This window comes from Phoxinus phoxinus (genome assembly GCF_949152265.1).
Source record: "Phoxinus phoxinus genome assembly, chromosome: 9".
Classification (NCBI taxonomy): Eukaryota; Metazoa; Chordata; class Actinopteri; order Cypriniformes; family Leuciscidae; genus Phoxinus; species Phoxinus phoxinus.
Window position 1 is genome coordinate 1796063 of NC_136884.1, and position 21260 is coordinate 1817322.

Genomic DNA, 21260 nt, shown 5'->3' on the forward strand with positions numbered 1-21260 from the left:
TTAGACAACACTAAATGAGAGTTACTGTCTCTCCCAAACAAAATTGTATTTGTAAATTCAGAAATGAGCTCCCATCTAAACAATGTATATGAAGGTTTACTGGTCACAATTATTCATCTGACAGCGCTCAAACAGACTAAATAGTAAATAGTAATCATTTCTATTTGTGACCGTATACAAACACTCAAGTTATACTCTCAATGTCTTTAGAAATCCCGTAATGGTAGCCATTCGGACACTGCAGACATAACAAACGGCTCATTCGATATGAGAAGACAGAAACAAGAGGCCGTTTTGATTGCTCTCGATGTCCCAATCATCTAAACGGCCTGCAGACAGACACAAACATACAGGACCCTCGCTCCTGCTGTCGTAAGTGCAGGAATAACCTCAACTGCAGCTCTGCACCACCGAGACAGTTATATAACCTGTCGAAACCAAGTCGCGTGGAACAGAACAGAGATAAGAGATACGAATACTGAACTTGATTCATAAATCCTGCGGCTCTAATGCAGTGGAAGTCTGAGTCCTATTTTAGCATGTAAAAAAGACATTACCACAGAACTTTCTTTTTATAATTGTATTGATTTTTTCATTTAAAGCTTTAAAGGATTCATATCTACTAATGTATATTAAGCCTATCATTTTGTATATACAAATATTGAAAATATAGGCCTACTACATTACTCCTTTTTATACTATTTGCACAAGTGAACTTTCACATGAACACACTAGTAAGGCAGTGTTTGTATGTATGTATGTATGTATGGCATTCATGTTATGAAATTATTTGACCTAAACTGTTTTTGTTTTATTTATATCTCAAAATTTTGAGAAAAAAGGTCAGAATTGCGAATTATAAACTCGCAATTGCAAGATAAAGGTATAAATTGTGAGATAATCTCACAAGATAGTCACCATCACAAGATATAAACAAAACAATTGCCTGAAAATGAGTCAAGACTTGTGAATTTTTATTTATATCTCACAATTCTGACACGTTTCCTCAGAATTTTGAGATATAAAATCACAATTGCAAGTTATAAAGACCAAATTCCGGGAAATAAAGTTGCAATTACCTTTATTTTATGACTCACTATCCTGAAAACTCAGATTTTATAATTCACAATTCTGTGAAATCTTACTCGCAATTCCAACTTTATAATTTGCAATTCTGATTGTTTTCTCGGAATCGTGATTTCATGTCTAGGGTTTATGAGAAAAAAGTCAGAATTGTGAGTTATAAACTTGGAATTGTGAGAAATAATGTCAGCATTGTGAAATATACACAGAATTGTCAGATAAAAAGTAATTATGTGGCAAAAAAACAATCAAGCTTCAATGACATTGCACAAAAAAAACCTCAGTAATAAAGAGAACAAACCAAATAACATAACAAAAAATATTTTTACTAAAACTGAACATTTACAGATTTAATTTTCCCAGACAAGTCATACATTTTCCACACCGGCCTAAACACAAAGCTTTACACGCACACTCACACACGTTTTGTTTGGAACACAACAGCGTCAGAGCAGGTTCTGTCAGATAGGCCATGATTTAGACGGGTTCACCACATGCTTTTAATGAACTCAAGAGTTTCACAAGAAAGGAAAAGGTTTAAAAAAAGAAAGAAATTCACATCATTTTGTCCCTGACCAAGAAGCAGCATATATGCAACCCATGTTAACAGCCCCTCTACGCCCCGTAACATAAAACTAACTAACAAAAATGAACCATCCACCTGGGTGTAGGGCCTGGATCCAGTGAAATCCACTGTACCAGACACTGTACTACCCATTCTGACAGGGTCCAGTGTAGTGACCACGCATCACTTCCTGGCCGAACCCAGAAGCAGAGAGATCATATAGTGGAGCGAACATTAGCTCTGAGCTGAACCACCCAAACGGCCGCAGTAGATGCTTTTCAATCGGAATTTTTTTCGTTTGCTGTTTTAATTTGTCTGAGAAAGTGTTCTTTAAATGCAAAAGAAGACAGGAGGAGATTGTTCCACTTCTCTCACGTGATGCCACCGTTTCCTTCTTCTAAACTTCAATGTTGTTGCCGGCATAAAGCCGGGTCCATGTTCGAGCTGCGAGAGAAAAGAACAACATCAACACTGAACAACATTTAAATCACAAAACAAACTGTTGTGCACTTTTAATCTTTCGCTTCTCATTGTTATGGTTTTATTATCCCAGCTAACGGAACGTTCTGGCAAGACTCTTTCAAAGTTATGAACAAACGTTCTTCCAGTAACATTAATAGAACATTTTATCAACGCTAGTAATGTTCTCGACACGTTAGCACACAAATATCATTTATATAATGTTTTTTTTTTTCTCCAAAAGATTTTAAATGAACGTTACTCTAACATGTTTTAATGTTACTGCTTGTTTCGGAACGTTCAGAGAAAATTCTAAAAGTAACATTCCGAAATGCAAACTGATCAAATGGAATGTTCACTTAAACGTTCGTATAACCAAGATAAAAAACTTTTAAAACATTTAAAAATATGGGAGTTTTGTACAGTAATTATCAGAAACTGTAAAGCTGGAAGCTTACGCTGCTATTTCGAACCAATAAAAGGCAGTTGAAGGATGACATGTATAATCAAATATTAATCTGGCTCCATTAAAGGCTGGTTCACACGGCAGGATAATTAGGCCGATTTTAGCCCCGATTCCCCCCTTCCGACAATCTTAAGCTCCGATTATGGTAAAATAATCTGATCAGATATTCCTGCCGTGTGTGGTGTGTTAAGACTGCTCTCGTCTGCTCGGAAGGACGTCGGGACCGCTCCGATCTCACATGTTGGATTTTTTGGCCTGATTTCTCCTCGCGTGTGGTGTCCCCCGGGGACAAACGAGCACGCAGCCTGTGGACTGTAGCGTGTAGCCAATCAGAAAGCGAGGTGACGAGGCGGCGAGAAAGCACCGGGAAACAAAATCAAAACAGCCGCCGGCATGGCGCACCGGAAAGTCTCCACTTCTTTGACCGTCGCCTTTTCTTTTGATAAAGTTTTTTGTCGGTTAAAAACAAACTATCGCCATTGCATCCTCTTCGTCCGCCATGATTGTTTACTCTGAAGTCACGTTTGATCTCGAGGGATTTTGCGAGATTTCCCGTCTGACCTGGGAATGCTCGGGAGTCAAATCGGTTGGTGTGTGATGTGTTGATTTTGCCGTGTGGTTGCGCACCACACACTGTTCAACCAAAACTGTTAGACCCGTGATTTTTTTATCGCCGTGTGTGGGGTCTCTCAGGTTTGGAAAATCGGCCGACAATTTTAAAATCGTCCCGTGTGAACCAGGCTTAAAGTTGTTGTTATTCTTTAACCTCTGAAAGCTAAAGCTAAATCTAAACCAACCATATTAGAATATTTGGTAACACTTTATTTTACGGTGTCATTGTTACAGTGTAATTATATATGTAAGTGCTGAGTAATATGAATTAAGTGCATGTACTTACTATAGGGTTAGGGTTTGGTTGAGAGTTAGTTGCATGTAATTATGCATAATTTACTGTTATTACTACGGTAAGTACATGTAACATATGTAGTAACAAGGACAGTGTAAAATAAAGTGTTACCGAATATTTAATTAAATGTAACCAATGCTTTGGCAATGTAATTTTTTTTTTTTTTTTACCTTATCAATAAATGTAGAATCTTGAAAAGCTCAAACACCTTCAAGAACAGCAATTAATATCAGATTTACTTTATTTGGGTGAATCTCACAAAACCTAACAGTAAAATCCGACTAATTTAAATGAAAAAAAAACATGAATGTTTCTAAAATAGGATTCATTATTTTTTCCTGGGGGAAATGTCGCCTGAACTTGTTTTTTGTGTGAGATTCATCCACTTTTCTACCAAACAGCACACACCAAAAATAGCACAGTGGTGATATCTCCACAGTAACGCTGCTGAGCGCTGCTCACCGGTTTCAATGGCTTGAGCCTCGTTGCTCTTCCACTGCTCGGCTACATCATTGGCCAGCGGATCATCCGGGTTCGGGGCGCTGAGGAGAGCCTGGATAGAGAGAAGCACTGTACGGATCTGGAGAGCTGGAGACCACTTGTCTACAAGAGAGGAAGAGGTCAATGTAAAGCTTACCGTGTCGTATTTCATACATAGAAGCCTCTAATAGGATCAAAACTTTGCTAAAAAAAACAGTCGCACACAATCTTCTCCAGTCGTTCTGTTTGATTGACAGTTCAGACTTTTAGCAATTATAAGACCTTTTAGTATTATTGTACAAACGTCATCCTTCAGCTTTTTGCTGTGAAATCTTATGAAGTAGATTTTGATTTTTAGTTAGATTTTGGCACGATGCGTTTGACGTCGGGTGTCATGGGGATTCGTAAACGACAACGGGCATCAGGACACAATATTCGATCGCTTCATCTCGTACAGTGTGTGTGTCACAGTGGGCGACAACCGACCCGTGTCTGCGATGCTTCACGACATCATGACAAAAAGACTAGCATGTTTGATTTTTTTTCCGGTCCTCCACGACGAGAGTGAGCGAGAGAGTGTGTGTGCGCTAGTGAGTGAGCGAGAGTGTGTGTTAGTGAGTGAGCATGTGTGTGCGTGAGTGAGCATGTGTGCGTTTGTGTGTGTTAGTGAGTGAGCACGAGAGTGTGTGTGTGTGTGTGTGTGTGCGTGAGTGAGCATGTGTGTGCGTGAGTGAGCATGTGTGCGTTTGTGTGTGTGTGAGCGCGAGAGAGTGTGTGTGCGTTTGTGTGTGTGTGCGCTAGTGAGTGAGCGAGTGTGTGTGTGTGCGTATTTATGTGTGCGAGTGAATGTGTGTGTGTGTGTGTGTGTGTGTATGTATGTATGTATGTGTGTGTGTGTGTGTGTGTGTGTGTGTGTGTGTGAGAGAGACGGCACGCGATGGCTGGTCGGTGGTGGTGATGGCGCAATGGATAAGACACATGCCTTTGGTGTGAGAGACCCGGGTTCGAATCCACTGTGAGACACCAATGTGTCCCTGAGCAAGACACTTAACCCTAGTTGCTCCAGAGGCGTGCGACCTCTGACATATATAGCAATTGTAAGTCGCTTTGGATAAAAGCGTCAGCTAAATGAATAAATGTAAATGTAAATGTAAGCAACGTGTAGTCTGACATGTTTCTTGTCCACGACACGTCAAAATCGTGTAATCTGAACCAGGAATTAGGTTTACTTGATACATCTTTTTTACATTTTTTTTTAAATCTGTGAGTCTTAAATATGATCATCAGGCTTCCGAGGAAGGTTTATTTATTCATCGGTCAATCATCATTGCATCATATGTTTTAAAACGACAGAGCTTTGATCATAAAACTAAGCTTTATAATAAGACTTGTTATTGACGACTGACACATATATACATTTTATGTCAGTTATAAACACCACATTGATTAACATTACAAATATCATTCATTCATTTTACTTTCTGTCCATAAAAATATCAGTATTTGCAGCAAATTGCATATTTTTGCTCAGTTTGATCCTCTGAATACAAGACCTGTTTTCCCACTATATCATATTATATGAGCCATTAAAGCCTGATGTATCAAATATGATACAAACCGTGCAAGATTTTTTAATATTCTGTCCAAAGGATCAATAAACTCAGACTATTATGAATATTATATTATAATATATATAATAATACAGCCCAAAACAGCATCAGATGAAGCACCTTTCAGGATGTCCAGGCAGATCCTCCCCAGTTTGTCCACATTGGGATGGTAGATTTTGGTCATGAATCGGACCTTCGGAGCCGCCATGGGATATTCCTCCGGGAGGAACAGCTCCAGCTTGAACGTCCCCCCCTCGAAGGGCGAATCCTGCGGACCGGCGATGACCACGTGGAAATATCGAGCGTTCCCGTCATCCGGCTCTGCTTTGATTCCAGGCACAGGCTCCGCCATCAAGCGCTGCGTCTCCTACAGAGGGAGAAGCAAACACAAGGTCATCATGGGTTCGAATGCATAGGATAAAAGCATCTGCCAAATGCATAAATGTGGATGTAAAAATTCAGATACAATATTGGGTTTCATCTGCCTGGAAACAAAGTGCATTTAGAAGGTATTGAGTTGTTGCTACAATTAAAAACTTGGATTTAATAAAGTTTGTCCATTAAAAGGCATCAACTTAGTAGCAAGCTAACCATTTCCCAATTCCCAGCTAACAATTTTTGGTTCCCAGAACGTTCTTTTTAAAGATCTGGTTTTGGTTAGTCAGGAAAAGTTATTTTAACATTTTTGGTTTGTTGTAGAACGTTGCTCTAACGTTATTCCAACGTTCCCAGAACATTCCCCAAGCCTCTTTACTCCGATTTCATTCCCCTGCTGTACGTCACTAATCATCCAGCGACCCAGTGTAGTATAAGCGGCGTGGAAGAGGGATGTATAGACGCCTAATTAAATAAGGAACTATACGGTTAACCGGACCACACGTGTGTCTTTTAGTCCCGTATAGTCCGTATAGTCATCCCTGATTGGTCTTAACCCCAGTGACGGGTAGGGTTAGGGGCGGGGTTAGGGGTAGGCCATCGTATGATTGGTCTTAACCCCAGTGACGGGTAGGTTTAGGGGCGGGGTTAGGGGTAGGCCATCGTATGATTGGTCTTAACCCCAGTGGCGGGTAAGTTTAGGGGCGGGGTTAGGGGTAGGCCATCGTATGATTGGTCTTAACCCCAGTGACGGGTAGGTTTAGGGGCGGGGTTAGGGGTAGGCCATCGTATGATTGGTCTTAACCCCAGTGGCGGGTAAGTTTAGGGGCGGGGTTAGGGGTAGGCCATCGTATGATTGGTCTTAAACCCCAGTGACGGGGAGGTTTAGGGGCGGGGTTAGGGGTAGGCCATCGTATGATTGGTCTTAACCCAAGTGACGGGTAGGTTTAGGGGCGGGGTTAGGGGTAGGCCATCATATGATTGGTCTCAACCCCAGTGACGGGTAGGTTTAGGGGCGGGGTTAGGGGTAGGCCATCATATGATTGGTCTTAACCCCAGTGACGGGTAGGTTTAGGGGCGGGGTTAGGGGTAGGCCATCGTATGATTGGTCTTAAACCCCAGTGACGGGTAGGTTTAGGGGTAGGCCATCGTATGATTGGTCTTAACCCCAGTGACGAGTAGGTTTAGGGGCGGGGTTAGGGGTAGGCCATCGTATGATTGGTCTTAACCCAAGTGACGGGTAGGTTTAGGGGCGGGGTTAGGGGTAGGCCATCATATGATTGGTCTTAATTCCAGTGACGGGTAGGTTTAGGGGCGGGGTTAGGGCTAGGCCATCGTATGATTGGTCTTAACCCCAGTGACGGGGAGGTTTAGGGGCGGGGTTAGGGGTAGGCCATCGTGTGGTCCGGATAACCGTATAGTACCTTAAATAATAACCATTAGAGAACGTTCTGTATAAGTTATTTAAAAACAACCACCCCTGCAACATTCTGGGAACGTTATTTTATGGTTGCAAAAAAATAAAACCAAAAAAGAACATTCCTAGAAGCATTATTATATGGGTTCTCAAAACAATAACCAAATGGGAACCAAATACTAACGTTAGGGGAACATTCTGTGTTTGCTGGGATTTTAAGAAGCAGAACTGCACATTTCGACTTATGTCTGAGACATTATTATTACTGTTTGGATATAAATCATGCATACTTTATAGCAACCCTTTCAGTGTTTACTACAGACACCAAATGTATGATTTATAGCGGTCTATTAGTATGTTATAATCCATTTAAGAAACACAAACCCTAAAATGGCACTCTTGGTCTCTTTAAACGTCAGTCAGACTAAGTGTGCGGCTCTTGGCCAGAATAAGCTGCAGTGTGGATCAGACTGGATGACAATCAAAAATGTGACGATGCAAAATTAGGAAGGTATCAGGAAAATAATAATCTTAACGTGCTTAAATAATCAAATATTTACTTTATGAGTCTGAATTCATTTCCTGGTCGCATGTAAACTCACATTGCTCTACAGAACACAATATCCCACATGCAAATAATAACACTAACACACATTTCTCCAGTGTTTCCCACCGCAGCGCGCGAGATCTGCATCTGTAAACATGTTCATGTGTCATGCAGAGGCTTTAAACACACCCAGAATCACTCAGTGACAGGAGCATCGCAGTTCGCTCAGATTACTGGCTCCTTAACAAAACACACATATCTGATGACATTGGTCCATGTTGCTCTTTTTTACGAAGGTTATTTGCGCTTATTTTAGGAAACGTGCATGTTTAAAAACAGTGCGCGCGCGGGAGCCACCCTGCAGCAGCGCGAGCTCGGGCCAGCAGCACGTGCCGTTTACATTTATTTTTAACGCGTAGTTTTTAAAGCGCGTACAAATTGCCCAGCGGAACCCACAAAAGAAACATTATGAGAGTTATACCTTAATAATTCTGCGGGGCAATCCAGCCATCTTGTTTTATTATTGCGGTTTACACCGTGGCCCGCTCCCTACTCCTCGCGTTGAGGTTGACAGCGCATGCGCGCAAGTCTTCCGGTAAACACGTCACCATCCGCTCCAAAGGGTTTTCTGGGAAATGTAGTTTTCTGGGAAATTAACGTTGTCTCTTGTTTTAATTAGTATGTGGATTTCGAATAATGTACATTTATACTTTCCTCCCCGCGGAATTTTTTATTGTATCATTTGATGTATTCTTCCCCGTTTTTATTTTTTAATACATTAATTTGACTTTTTATTGTTAATTCTATTTTCTATGCATCTGTTCTGTTTATTTTGATTCTTTTAAAGTTTGTTTTATGTAATGCATTACCATTGTGTATGAAATGTACTATATAAATAAATCTGCCTTGCCTAAATAAATTATCTAATAATTTGATCTCGTCACAAACAGTACAAAATTTACATTTATACTACATTGAAGTACCGTAATTAAATGCAATTAAAAAAAAAATGTTTGCATTTATTTTAAACAACATTCGATCAAACAGCAATTTATTCTTGAGTTTCAGCACTCATTATTGCACCATTAAATTGCTTTAATTACGGTATTTTAGAAGTTCCCGTGAGGAAATGATAAAGCACAACACAGAGCAGCAACAGCAGAAGGAAGGGTTTATTTCATGCACAGCAGAATCCAATTCAAAACAAACATCAGAGAAGACAGGAAAACCATCCAGAACTATCGGTCTTTGGGTGGATTTGGGTTTCTGCGTCTGGTGTGATACCTGAGGAAGAAAACACAAACCAGTTCATACGCACAGCAACAGCATTTTCTACACCTGAGCCCTCAGCCCATAGGCGTCAGTTTGGTTAGAAATGTGCTGGGGACATTAATTTTTTTCCCTCTTTCGCGGAGGTCAAGTTTTGAAAGACGATGCCCTGTAGCTTACTAATGTAAGCTCTCCAAGCTATGCTCTCCACAGAACATAAAATATTCATTCTAATTTATTTTTCGTGTTCACATTTATGAGGAAAAAAACGATGTTACGGACGTGACAGTTCTCGTTACGAACGTCACCGCTCTGAAATCGGCACTAAAAGTCACAGAGACCTCAATCAGAAAGCAACAAAGCCTTTCTTTAAAGTGAATTTCGTTTTGTATGAATTGTATCTTCATTTTGATCAATGTTTCATCAACCAATTGCCTGGATTTAATAAATAATAAGTAAAGCAGAATAGATATCACGACGACACGGAGGCGCCGGCGCGTGAACTGGCGCTCGTCTCATAAATTAACAGAAACTCAGCACAGCCTACTTGCCTCACAGACCTGAGAAATATATCTATTATCTACAGAACGCTTGAAATCATACTTTTAAACAGAACAATTCAAAACGAAATGTAATCTGTATGAAATGTGCATTTCTCTCTGCCGCGTTCACGACTGCGAAGATCGCGAGTCAGCATCGTCAACTTCATCTTTGCAGCCGACACAGAAAACACTCGTTTATTAATAAATAATTAAAATGTCTCCTTGCTATATTTGACATATTGGTAACACTTTACAATAAGGTTCATTTATTAAACATTAGTTAATGTATTAACTAACATGAACTAACAAAGAGCAATACATTTGTTACAGTATTTATTCATCTTTGTTAATGTTTGTTAATATAAATAAAGCTGTTCATTGTTTGTTCATGTTAGTTCACAGTGCATTAACTCATGTTAACAAGATTTTAATAAAGTATTAGTAAATGTTGAAATTAACATTAACAAAGATGAATAAATGCTGTATAAGTGCAGTTCATTATTAGTTAATGTTAACTAATGAAGTTAACTAATGTTAACTAATGAACCTTATTGTAAAGTGTTACCGACATATTTATAATCATTACTTTTGCCGGTTCTTTGTGACAGCTTTTAGGTGCTTTATTGGCAGCGCCACTCTTACATGTTACATGAACGGGTCACCAAAATGGGCGAAAAATCCCCCAAAAAATCGTGATAATACGAGTCGAATCGTGGGTTTGGTGTATCGTTACGGCCCTACTAGCAACCCTAAAAAGGTGGTGGGTACAAAATGACTCGAAATCGGGTGGGTACGCGTCCCCACCGAAAATAAACACCTACACCTGAGCCGTGTTTTTGCATTGCACCGGAGGCAAACTCACTGTCCGACGGGATACCAGCGGTGTTTGGTGGTGTAGAACATCTTGCTCAGCTCCTCGATGGTCGGGGCCTTTTTGTTATTTAAAATCTCTTTCCCGAGCCTGGCTTTCAGCACCTGTTCATGAGTCTCTGCGTGATCACTGATGGCGTCGGGTCTGGCAATCGCCTGCAACAGAGACACAAACATCACTATATATCATTACACAAACACTCCAGCTCTGCTTGCGTGAGGACTTTAGAGAGTTTGCACCTGCGTGAGCTCATAGGGTACGTCTTCTGTCGGATGGTAACACACTATTGTGTTTCCATCGGACGTCACTGCGATCTCTACATTACTGAAACACAAATGACACATTTTAGGTAAACGGCTCATTATGAGCAACAAAACAACACTTTATCTGATAGAGGCGTACAATAACTGCATATGCATCATAATATACAGGTGCAAAAGTTCATTTATTGCAGTAATTCAACTTAAAAGGTGAAACTAATATATTATATAGACTCATTACATGCAAAGTGAGATATTTCAAGCCTTTATTTGTTATAATTGTGATGATTATGGCTTACAGCTTATGAAAACCCCCAAAATTAAAATATATTGTGAAAAGGTTTTCATAAGCTGTCAGCCATAATTATCAAAATTATAACAAAGGCTTGAAATATCTCACTTTGCATGTAATGAGTCTATATAATATATTAGTTTCACCTTTTAAGTTGAATTACTGAAATAAATGAACTTTTGCACAATATTCTAATTTTGCAAGTTTCACCTGTGTATCAAATTAAATGCGCATTTATGAAGAATGCCAAAAAATAAAGTACTGTGATCAAGGGTGTAGATTTGGTTTGAACATTGGGGGGGTTTTCATGTGATCATGGTATAAATATTGGGGGGGTTGTGGGGGGTTGTAATGCATAGATTTAAATATTGGGGGGGTTATGTCCCCCCCAACCCCCCCACAAATTACGCCCCTGGCTGTGATTAATTACTCGCCCTCATGTCATCCAGAACCCGTAAGACTTTCGTTGACCTTCAGAACACAAATGAAGATCTTTTAGATGAAATCTGACTCTTCATTGACATTCTATGCAACTACCACTTTCAAACTCCAGAAAGGTAGTAAAGACATTATTAAAGTAATCCATGTGACTCCTGTGGTTTAACCTCAAATTTAGAGTGCTTTGTTTGTGCAAAAAAACAAAAAATGTTACACTTTATTTACAAAATATGAATCTCCCAACGCATGTTCACGAGAGCATGTGCTTCAGAGATTCATATTTTGTAAATAGTGGTAAATTACGTTTTTTCTTAGCGCAAAAAACACTCGTGTCGCTTCATAATATTGAGGTTAAACCACAGGAGTCACATGGATTACTATAATAATATATTTACTACCTTTCAGGGATTTGAAAGTGGTAGTTGCGTAGGTTGTCAATGGAAGGACAGAAACCTCTCAGATTTAATATAAAATATCCTCCTTTGTGTTCAGAAGATGAACGGAAGTCTTACGGGTTTTGAACGACATGAGGGCGAGTAATTAATGACAGTACTTTCATTTCAAATGAAAACTATCCCTTTAAATAATAAACACTGACCTGTTGTCGGCACTGAATGGACCTCTAACTGTAGACTTGTTGTGAGATGACACAAAGATTCCTGCTTAGAATGAGAAACAGTGCATTTTAGTCCCTTCTTATAACCTCTGAACTGAATAAAGACACACACACAAGCACAAAATCACTCATAATACTGTCTGGTGTCATGTCAGTGTTGTAGGTTATACAGGATAACACAGTGCTTTACTGTGACTGTGTTAGCAGCGTTTACAATAGCTACACTTCAGATTATTTATAAAGAAAATGTATTTTTTTCTGTAGGAGAGAGCTCACCTCTGATTTGTTTTATATTTCTGCTAGTATTGACTCGGTTAAACAGGTTAGCGATCCTGCTGATGTGACCCGACGCCATGCTTTCCGTTCGCAAACTCAACCGGTGGAAGAGAAATTAAAGACAAGCCGGAGTCCGCAGTGGGAGGAACACAACGGTTTTGTGACGTTAATACATGTTTTTATGGATCAAACATTTTTATTTTTTATTTTATGCGTTTCGTTTAGTGTTGTGGTTATAAATCAAATTGTCTGACAATTCGATTAAATATATGCCATGAGGATTCGCATGAAATTCAACTGGGAATTCAGTCATTTGAACTTTAGAGCGCCTCCTAGCGGTAGAAATCGAGTGTGTTACACTAATATTCCTCCGGGTAGGAAACTGATAGATAGATAGATAGATAGATAGATAGATAGATAGATAGATAGATAGATAGATAGATAGATAGATAGACAGACGGAGATAGATAGATAGAGACAGCGGTAGATAGATAGATGGACGAATAGATAGACAGACAGATACAGAGTAGACCGAGGTAGATAGATAGACAGCTAGACAGACGGATATAGATAGACAGACAGATACGGACAGAGGTAGACAGACAGACAGACGGGGGTAGATAGATAAACAGACGGAGGTAGATAGATAGACAGACAAACGGAGGTAGATAGACAGCTAGACAGACGGAGATAGACAGACAGACAGAGGTGGACAGACAGACGGAGGTAGACAGATAGACAGACAGAGGTAGACAGACGGAGATAGACAGACAGACAGAGGTAGACAGACGGACGGAGGTAGATAGATAGACGGAGGTAGATAGATAGACAGACGGAGGTAGACAGATAGACAGACGGAGATAGACAGACAGACAGAGGTAGACAGACGGACGGAGGTAGATAGATAGACGGAGGTAGATAGATAGACAGACGGAGGTAGACAGATAGACAGACGGAGATAGACAGACAGACAGAGGTAGACAGACGGACGGAGGTAGATAGATAGACGGAGGTAGATAGATAGACAGACGGAGGTAGACAGATAGACAGACGGAGATAGACAGACAGACAGAGGTAGACAGACGGACGGAGGTAGATAGATAGACGGAGGTAGATAGATAGACAGACGGAGGTAGACAGACGTAGACAGACAGACGGAGGTAGACAGACGTAGACAGACAGACGTAGACAGACAGACGGAGGTAGACAGACGTAGACAGACAGACGGATGTAGACAGATAGACGGATGTAGACAGACAGACGGATGTAGACAGACAGACGGATGTAGACAGACAAACGGATGTAGACAGACAGACGGATGTAGACAGATAGACGGATGTAGACAGATAGACAGACAGACGGAGGTAGATAGACAGATATTCATAATATTTATGAAGAATTGTTTTAAAGGGGGTAAAAAAAAAAACCTCTAAAAGCCTACAGTACCACAATTGCCCACTGAAGGGCAGCAAAACCACCACCATAGAGATAATTCATATTTCATTAATTGGTCCTCAATATCTATTAATTTCTGAAAAAAATCAAAGCATTTGATAACTTTGAGAAATACAAAGACAGGCAGTTCTCTGGGAGTCCACAGTTTTATTAATTGGTATTCCTATAACAACTGCAATTTCATTATCCCAAAAATGGGAAACCAGTATTACAAATTATTCATCATAATAATTCATACACTTCCTAAAAAGAGGAAACATGGAAAGAAAGTTAAATCCGCAAGCTTAGAGGAGATTTTAAAATTCCCTCTTAAAGGAAAGCATCTGTTCAGCATCAAACAGCAAAGATCTGATATCGGTATATATATATAAAATACACACCGATATAGTTGTGTATATACATACATATATATATACACACATACATATATATATCTCAGATATCGCATATATCAGATAAACACAGTGAGAATCTTTTCATCTGATGGCATAAATATGTTCTGCATATTTTCAGTCGCAGTGATCCATCATGATCCATTGATTCAGTCTCTGGTTATGTTTGCCGTTACGAAACCTCCATGTGACTCCCTGACGCTCCAGAGACTGTGTCCGCCACCAAGCGCTCCCGACTGCCGAAAACCTCCGCAACTGGAGACACAACAGAACACAGTGAGCAACAGACTGGAGACTCTATACAGTATATATACACTAAATACATATATATATATATATATATATATATACACAGTTATACACATACCAGCAGCGACGTCACTGATGTCCCAGACGCGCAGTCCGTCTCTCTGTCCTCCGAACGCATAGACGAAGGGAAGATCGGGACAGCAGGAGCCGCAGAACAACACACCCTGACACAGAGAGAGAGAGAGAGTTAAAGCCGGACTTCACACACTCCCGACGCTCGGAGAACTGAGATACTCTACCATTTTCATGTCTCTGGAGTGGATGAGGTTGGGTTTGTCTCCGAGAATGTCCCAGATCTTCACGTGTTTGTCCGCTGAAGACGTGACCAGACACCCGCGGATCTGACTGCTCAGGTCCATCCCTGCGGCAGAGGTCACACCGGGGTCACCAGGGGTAGCTTTCATTTTAGTTCAAGTTTAAATCATTTTGTTGTTGTTGTGATTTTTATTTTAGTACATCAAGTTAAACTAAAATAAGAAGTGTTGCAAAAAAGTTCTCAGTACATTTATATACTATTAGTTTTATTAAAAATTAACAATAAAATAATAATATAAAAAATAAATCAATATTATAGTTATTCATATTTAGAATAGGTTTAATTGTATTTGAATGTTTTAGCAACTTCAATATTATGTCTACATGGTTTTAAAATTTGTACATTATTATTTTATTTTTATTCTGGTTTCATTTTAATGTTTTAGTGTTTTTCTTAATTTTTATAATTTCTTTCTGAAATATGTCTACATGGTTTTTATTTTTATTACAGTTTTTTATACATTTTGCATAGGTTTTATTAAAAAAAAATCTGGTTTAATTTTAATGTTTTAGTTTTTTTCTTAATTTTTATAATTTCTTTCTGAAATAGGCCTATGTTTTTTATATTTTGAATAGGTTTTATTTGTATATTTTCTGTTTTAATTTTAATTTCAATGCTTATTATTTCCCCCCATTTTGATATATTATTTTATATATCTATTTTAATTTAGTTACTTTTAATTTTTATATATATATATATAAAAAAAAAAATAGGTTTTACTTTTTTAATTTTCTCCTTAATTATTTTTTACTAAACTGAAAAAAGTTTTTCATATTCTATTTTATTTCAGTTAATGCTCATTTTATTGAAACATTTTTTATGGTTTTACTTTTAGTTAATGATAGTAACCATGAATATTTGAGCTATTATATTGTAATTGATATACTGTTGTTTTTATTTATTGATATTTTAATTTAAGTTAAAGTTTTAGTAATTTTGTTGCATTTCTTTGTTAAACATGTCAGTTAATGTGTATTAGAAGTAAGGAAAGAGTAATCTTCAGGTTTTGGAGCGACTGTACGGACCTGAAACCTCTCCGTCGTGAGCTCTCAGCGTGAACACGGCTTTATCCGAGCGAGCGTCCAGACAGTAAATGAAGCCGTCGTCTGTACTCGCCTGCAGCACACATCACACATTACTCCAGGTCAAAGTTCACATTCAACATCCCGAGCGGCTCAGGTTCTCACCAGGAAGTGACACGGAGAGAAATGGTCCCAGCAGACACGCTCCACCTGTCCACTGAAGCGCCAGATCCGGTGGCCGTCGTTCGGACTACGGCAGTCGTACAGAACCGCTGACCTGTGACACACAACGCTCTGATTGGTCAGGCTCAGTCGCGCTGCGATCTGATTGGTCAAGACATAGACAGGTGACATCATGACCTACTTGTCATATGATCCACTGACGAGAGTTTGAGCCTCAAACGGGTGAAACTTCAGCGTCTGAACCTGCGACGGACGACAAGAGAATATGATCAGAATAAACACACTCTCCTGAAATACTGGATTCTGATTGGTCAATGGTGTTGGTTAAGCATTTCCTGAAATATGTACAATCCTCTGATCAATAATGCAAAATAATGATGTGTATGTGACCAAACTATTAGAAATTAATACTTTTATTCATAAAGGATGCATTAAAATCAACATTTATAATGTTACAAAATAGTATATTTCAAATTAATGCTGTTGATTTGAGCTCTCTCTTCATCAAAGAATCATGAAAAACAATATTTACACAAAAATATGAAGCAACACGACTGTTTTCAACACTGATAATAATCAAATTAATCTTGAGCAGAAAATCATCATATTATACTGATTTCTGAAAGATCATGTGACTGAAGACTGGAGTAATGATGCTGAAAATTCAGCTTTGATTACAGGAATACATTACATTTGAACGTATATTCACAAAGAAAACCGATATTTTACATTCTAATAATATTTCACTATTTTTACTGTATTTTTGATCAAATAAACGCAGCCTGGTTGAGCAGAAGAGGCCGTGACGTGTGTGTTTGTACCTTATCCGTGTGTTTGGAGAGGGTCGCGGCTGGTTTTCCCTTCTCCAGATCCCACAGGATCACAGTCTCGTCCGCAGACGCGCTCGCTAGAACATTCCTGCAACACAAACACAAACACTCCATCAGTCACACGAGGAAGAGCAGCTCAGGGAAAAAGGTTCAGGAAAGCTGAAGACATGTCACCTGACCAGCCGGTTCCAGGACAGATCCAGCACAGAATCCGAGTGTCCGTCGACAGGCTCCGCCGCCTGGGGAAAAAACTCACTTATACAGTCTATTTCACTACACAGTGGAACATTCATAACGCTAAAATTAACTCAATTGACCCTTTGCCGGGAGTTTGATTGACAGGTGATCTGACCAATCATACTTCGCCATCCGCCATTTTGTCCAACAAAGCGGTCAGGAGAGTTAGTAGATTAACACGGGAGGATTTGAACTTGAGAAGCGGAGTGTACTGACGTCTTTCCGCGGTTAAAACAACATTCCTTCTGATGTTCATTCATGTTTATTTGATGCTATAAATGAACTAGAAGGAAGAGATGATCGGTTCACGAGCGGCTTTAACTGAGCGATCAGTCACACACATTAAAGAGCCACAAAACAGTATTTAATGTTTACATTTATTTTAAAAATGACCAAATTTGAAAGTTGAGACTGTTTAATATCTCAAGTAAGTCTGTCCTGTCTCAGTGTGTTGTCAGTGTCCTCTCTGCTCCACGATGTGTTTTTCACTGCGTGAGAACATGGTGTGTGTGTGAGAGAGGCGTGGCTTGTCGGACATAGCAACAGTAACTAAGGGGGGTGGGTCTCTGCGAACGGTCAATTAAGCACATAAATAGCATGAAAAATAAAAATCAAAATGGCCAATTATTTTAAAAATGGAATATTGCAATGTTTATCGTGCACAGCATTTGTTTAAATTCATGTTCCTCATAATCTTGAATCAGAATAACTTCCCCTCCCTCTTGCAGTGACATCATCTCTTCTCTGATGACGAGGGCGGGGCTTAACATGTCACTCACATGAGATCGGCCAATAGCAAACCACACCCGTCCAATCAATTCCCAACAGACAAAACTAAGCCCCGCCCACATTTCTTCTTGTTCGAGAAGCGTTTCTCTCGAATTTATGGCACAATAGAGAAGAAAACCTGTGCAACTTCAGTTTCTTCAGACTTTAATCATATAAGCTACCTTTGTTTTTATTGTTTTGTATGACATTACAACATAAAGTGAAAAAAGGTGTTTCTAACTTGCAATTATGAGGTGTTATTAATGATATTAACCAGTTGGATGATTGACTTTATGCACAGCTGCACTACTTCCTGAACTTTAGCCAGCTCCTTTGTTTCCTGTCTGCCATTATTGGACAAACTGATTAATCCAGGTGTGTCTGATTATTGTTGTTGTTGGTCAGGCACACCTGGATTAATCAGTTTGTCCAATAATGGCAGACAGGAAACTAAGTAGCTGGCTAAAGTTCAGGAAGTAGTGCAGCTGTGCATAAAGCCCATTGAATGCACTGTATCATGATGGATCAAGCACCTTCTTAGCTTTCTTCTTCTTCTTCTTCTTCTTCCCCCCGAGTGAGAAAGCCGGTTCTAAACAGTCCACGACATCCAGATCCCAGACGTCAATCACCGGCGTCATGTTTCCCACCGCTGCGTAATTCCCTGGAGAGTAACACACATCGACACACACTCTTATCGTGCACTTTACCCCATTCTTTTTCAATCTTTAAAGCAAATTTTCCAGCATTACAAGATATTTTTATGTTTGAATCCTCACCGGGTCCTTCCTCTGGGTTGGGGTCAAAGTTCAGCCACTCCACACACAGCGGATACGCGGGCAGCAGGACGTCATGATGCACATACAGCGAGTCTTCCTCAGAGTTATACACTGGAAACACACACAGATCTTCAGGGTTATTATATAACTGGAACTAAAACAAACTAAAAATGTGTTACTTGAAATAAAATAAAATGTTAACCTCACTGTTGCCAAAGAAACATTAAGTTTAATGTCGTTAATATCAAATTAATACAATTTATATTAATTAAATTTCTCATTTCTATGTGGTTTCACTTGATTAATATCTAAATATATTTTAGTAATTGATAAAAACTATATCAACATTTCTAATTTCCATTCAGTTTAACTTGATATCAAATTAATCAAATAGATTTTAATTAATAAAAAGCTAAGATTTAAAAAAACGACATACTCTAAATAAATTATATCTCATTTTTATTTAAACTTGATTAATAATTAATTAATTTGATTTAATTATAACAAACTTCTAAAAAACGACATAAACATTTCTCGGTTTCATTTAATTTTACTTGATTAATATCAAAATGAATATTATTTTATCGAATGATTAAATAAATAAAAACGCAATAAATAAACATTGTAAAAAAATAACTAATAAAAATGACAAAACACACAAGAAAATGACTAATTATCATTTTAAAAGGAAAACAGAAAATAGAAATATTAAAGAAAAACTATAATAGCATCTGAATGATGGTAAAACAACACTGTGTGTGTGTGTGTGTGTGTGTGTGGTCACCGTAAACATCCAGGTTACAGCAGTCTTTCTCCGCTCGTCCTGCTAGAATCAGGTTATCTGAGGCTTTAACCTGAAAATCCTCTCGCTCGTACTGATCCTACAAAACACAGCGCTGGTCAGACGTAAACACACACACACACACACACACACATACACACACCTGACAGCGATGATCGATCAGATCGACAGAAAACACAGAGAATAGAACGGAGAGAACGCAGAACTCCAGAAAGTATGTCATTCATAAAGTCGAGTGTGTGTGTGTGTGTGTGTGTGTTTCCTCACTGTGTCTTTGAGGGTGATGTACGGGTCTTCTTCATTGGTGCCAAACACTGTCAGTCCCGCCAGACTGTCTCCAAGATTAGATGTCTCTGCACAAGAGAAGAAGAGATGAAAATCTTCAAATATGACGGATAGATGCAATTTTTTTGAGCTTCAAAATCTCATCCTCCATTCACTCCCATTATAAAGCTAGGAAGAGCTTAAATATTATGTTTATATAACTCTGTGTTCGTTTGAAAAAAGAAAGTCATATACACCTAGGATGGCTTGTGGGTTATGGGATCATTTACATTTGTGGGTGAACTATCTCTTTAGTCTTTAGGGCAGATGAATCAGTCAGGGAAAGAATAATGTGTGTCTTCATCACATACCGATGTCTTCCTCATCATATTTGTCTAGTCCGTACTCCGCAAGATCATCCTCCGGCTCGTTCGCATCTTTCTCCTCTTTTATTTCTGCATCAGTCGGAGTTGCTGATGTTTCTTCACTGATGTCCAGACCACTAACCACACCTTCATCAACCTTCTCATCATCATCATCCTCATCATGATCCCTGGAGAAATCACAAAGAGGTTTCCTAAAATTAAACAGCTGAACATACACAATTTTATGAAATAATTTTCACTCAAAAATGCTGGAAAATCAACTCCTAACCAAATATGAAGTTTATATCACAAAAAGTCAGCCAGCTTAAAGGTTTTAAATTGAAAAACAGGGTAAAATGGGAATAACACTGGTGGTTGAGAGGCTGATATTGACAATATTATTATTGTTAACCAGTTTTAAACTGTAACGTATCTCGTACATGAACCAGTAGTAAGTGTCAGATTCAGTCTGAGCAGGTAAAACTCACTGTAACCCATCTTTAGCCTCTGATATGATGCGTTGCAGCTCTTCTTTGCTCAACTCGACCTGTAATAAAGATTGTATTCGAGTTACACGTGTGCGATGCCACATAAACAACCAGTTTAAACTCAATCACGTGACAGACTCACTTTATCAGGCGTTTCTTTAGCGATTCCCCGCTTCACCCAACCGACACAAGTTATTTGAGAGCTCATGGTTGATTTGTACGGATTTATGATGATAAAACACACGAGGATTCCCCGAGCTGCAGTTGTCACCGCGACGCGCAATGATGGCGTCACAGTGGCGCCAGGCCGCAGAAATTAAAATGCCTAGAGCGGAAAGTTGCGCTAGTGTGTTATGTATGCTAGTACTAGCATAGTTCACATACAAATAAAAATACTGTCATTATTTACTCACCCTAATGTTGTTCCAAACATGTATGAATTTCTTTCTTCTGCTAAATTTAAAAGAAGATATTATGAAGAATGTCGACAACCAAACAGTTGTAGGGTCCCCTTACTTCCATATTATTATTATTTTACTAATAAGATGGTGGTGTGTGTGGATATCAACTATTATTTTAT

General features: G+C 39.0%; 3 protein-coding genes across 4 annotated transcripts; all 3 read right to left on the bottom strand.

The window, feature by feature from the left end:
- Positions 1-1388: 1388 nt before the first annotated feature.
- On the bottom strand, positions 1389-8527 carry ube2nb (ubiquitin-conjugating enzyme E2Nb). The gene is made up of 4 exons (XM_079623012.1): positions 8391-8527; positions 5691-5937; positions 3943-4083; positions 1389-2092 (listed from the first exon to the last, which is right to left on the bottom strand). Exons 1-4 carry the CDS (start codon positions 8418-8420, stop codon positions 2046-2048), a joined length of 465 nt encoding a protein of 154 aa, XP_079479138.1. The 5' UTR covers positions 8421-8527; the 3' UTR covers positions 1389-2045.
- Positions 8528-9063: 536 nt separating this feature from the next.
- mrpl42 (mitochondrial ribosomal protein L42) lies at positions 9064-12784 on the bottom strand. Of its 2 annotated transcripts, none has more exons than XM_079623495.1 (5): positions 12474-12784; positions 12180-12240; positions 10831-10915; positions 10583-10746; positions 9064-9193 (listed from the first exon to the last, which is right to left on the bottom strand). In XM_079623495.1, exons 1-5 carry the CDS (start codon positions 12550-12552, stop codon positions 9148-9150), a joined length of 435 nt encoding a protein of 144 aa, XP_079479621.1. In that variant the 5' UTR covers positions 12553-12784; the 3' UTR covers positions 9064-9147. The 2 variants fall into 2 exon arrangements, with proteins under 2 accessions (XP_079479621.1, XP_079479620.1); XM_079623494.1 differs by having other exon boundaries at positions 12180-12243; positions 12474-12628.
- A 1233-nt stretch (positions 12785-14017) lies between these two features.
- pwp1 (PWP1 homolog, endonuclein) lies at positions 14018-21230 on the bottom strand. The gene is made up of 16 exons (XM_079624239.1): positions 21094-21230; positions 20823-21005; positions 20681-20739; positions 20199-20380; positions 19831-19916; positions 19546-19642; positions 18762-18872; positions 18519-18646; positions 17155-17219; positions 16972-17068; positions 16332-16393; positions 16133-16244; positions 15971-16061; positions 14869-14990; positions 14688-14793; positions 14018-14575 (listed from the first exon to the last, which is right to left on the bottom strand). Exons 2-16 carry the CDS (start codon positions 20886-20888, stop codon positions 14493-14495), a joined length of 1467 nt encoding a protein of 488 aa, XP_079480365.1. The 5' UTR covers positions 20889-21005; positions 21094-21230; the 3' UTR covers positions 14018-14492.
- Between the last annotated feature and the right edge of the window lie 30 nt (positions 21231-21260).

Bases quoted from the DNA above. Each gene is read 5' to 3' on its own strand.
- ube2nb (XM_079623012.1), bottom strand. From the start codon at position 8,420: ATGGCTGGATTGCCCCGCAGAATTATTAAG. The intron at 5,938-8,390 runs GTATAACTCTCA...CTCCCTCTGTAG, and splicing joins TGCCCCGCAGAATTATTAAG to GAGACGCAGCGCTTGATGGC. The intron at 2,093-3,942 runs GTGAGCAGCGCT...TTTCTCTCGCAG, and splicing joins GGCTCAAGCCATTGAAACCG to CTCGAACATGGACCCGGCTT.
- mrpl42 (XM_079623494.1), bottom strand. From the start codon at position 12,552: ATGGCGTCGGGTCACATCAGCAGGATCGCTAACCTGTTTAACCGAGTC. The intron at 12,244-12,473 runs GTGAGCTCTCTC...TCTCATTCTAAG, and splicing joins AAATATAAAACAAATCAGAG to CAGGAATCTTTGTGTCATCT. The intron at 10,916-12,179 runs GTCAGTGTTTAT...TTTGTGTTTCAG, and splicing joins CCATTCAGTGCCGACAACAG to TAATGTAGAGATCGCAGTGA.
- pwp1 (XM_079624239.1), bottom strand. From the start codon at position 20,888: ATGAGCTCTCAAATAACTTGTGTCGGTTGGGTGAAGCGGGGAATCGCT. The intron at 20,381-20,680 runs GTGAGTTTTACC...TGATTTCTCCAG, and splicing joins GAGGCTAAAGATGGGTTACA to GGATCATGATGAGGATGATG. The intron at 16,062-16,132 runs GTGAGAACCTGA...TGTGTGCTGCAG, and splicing joins TCTCTCCGTGTCACTTCCTG to GCGAGTACAGACGACGGCTT.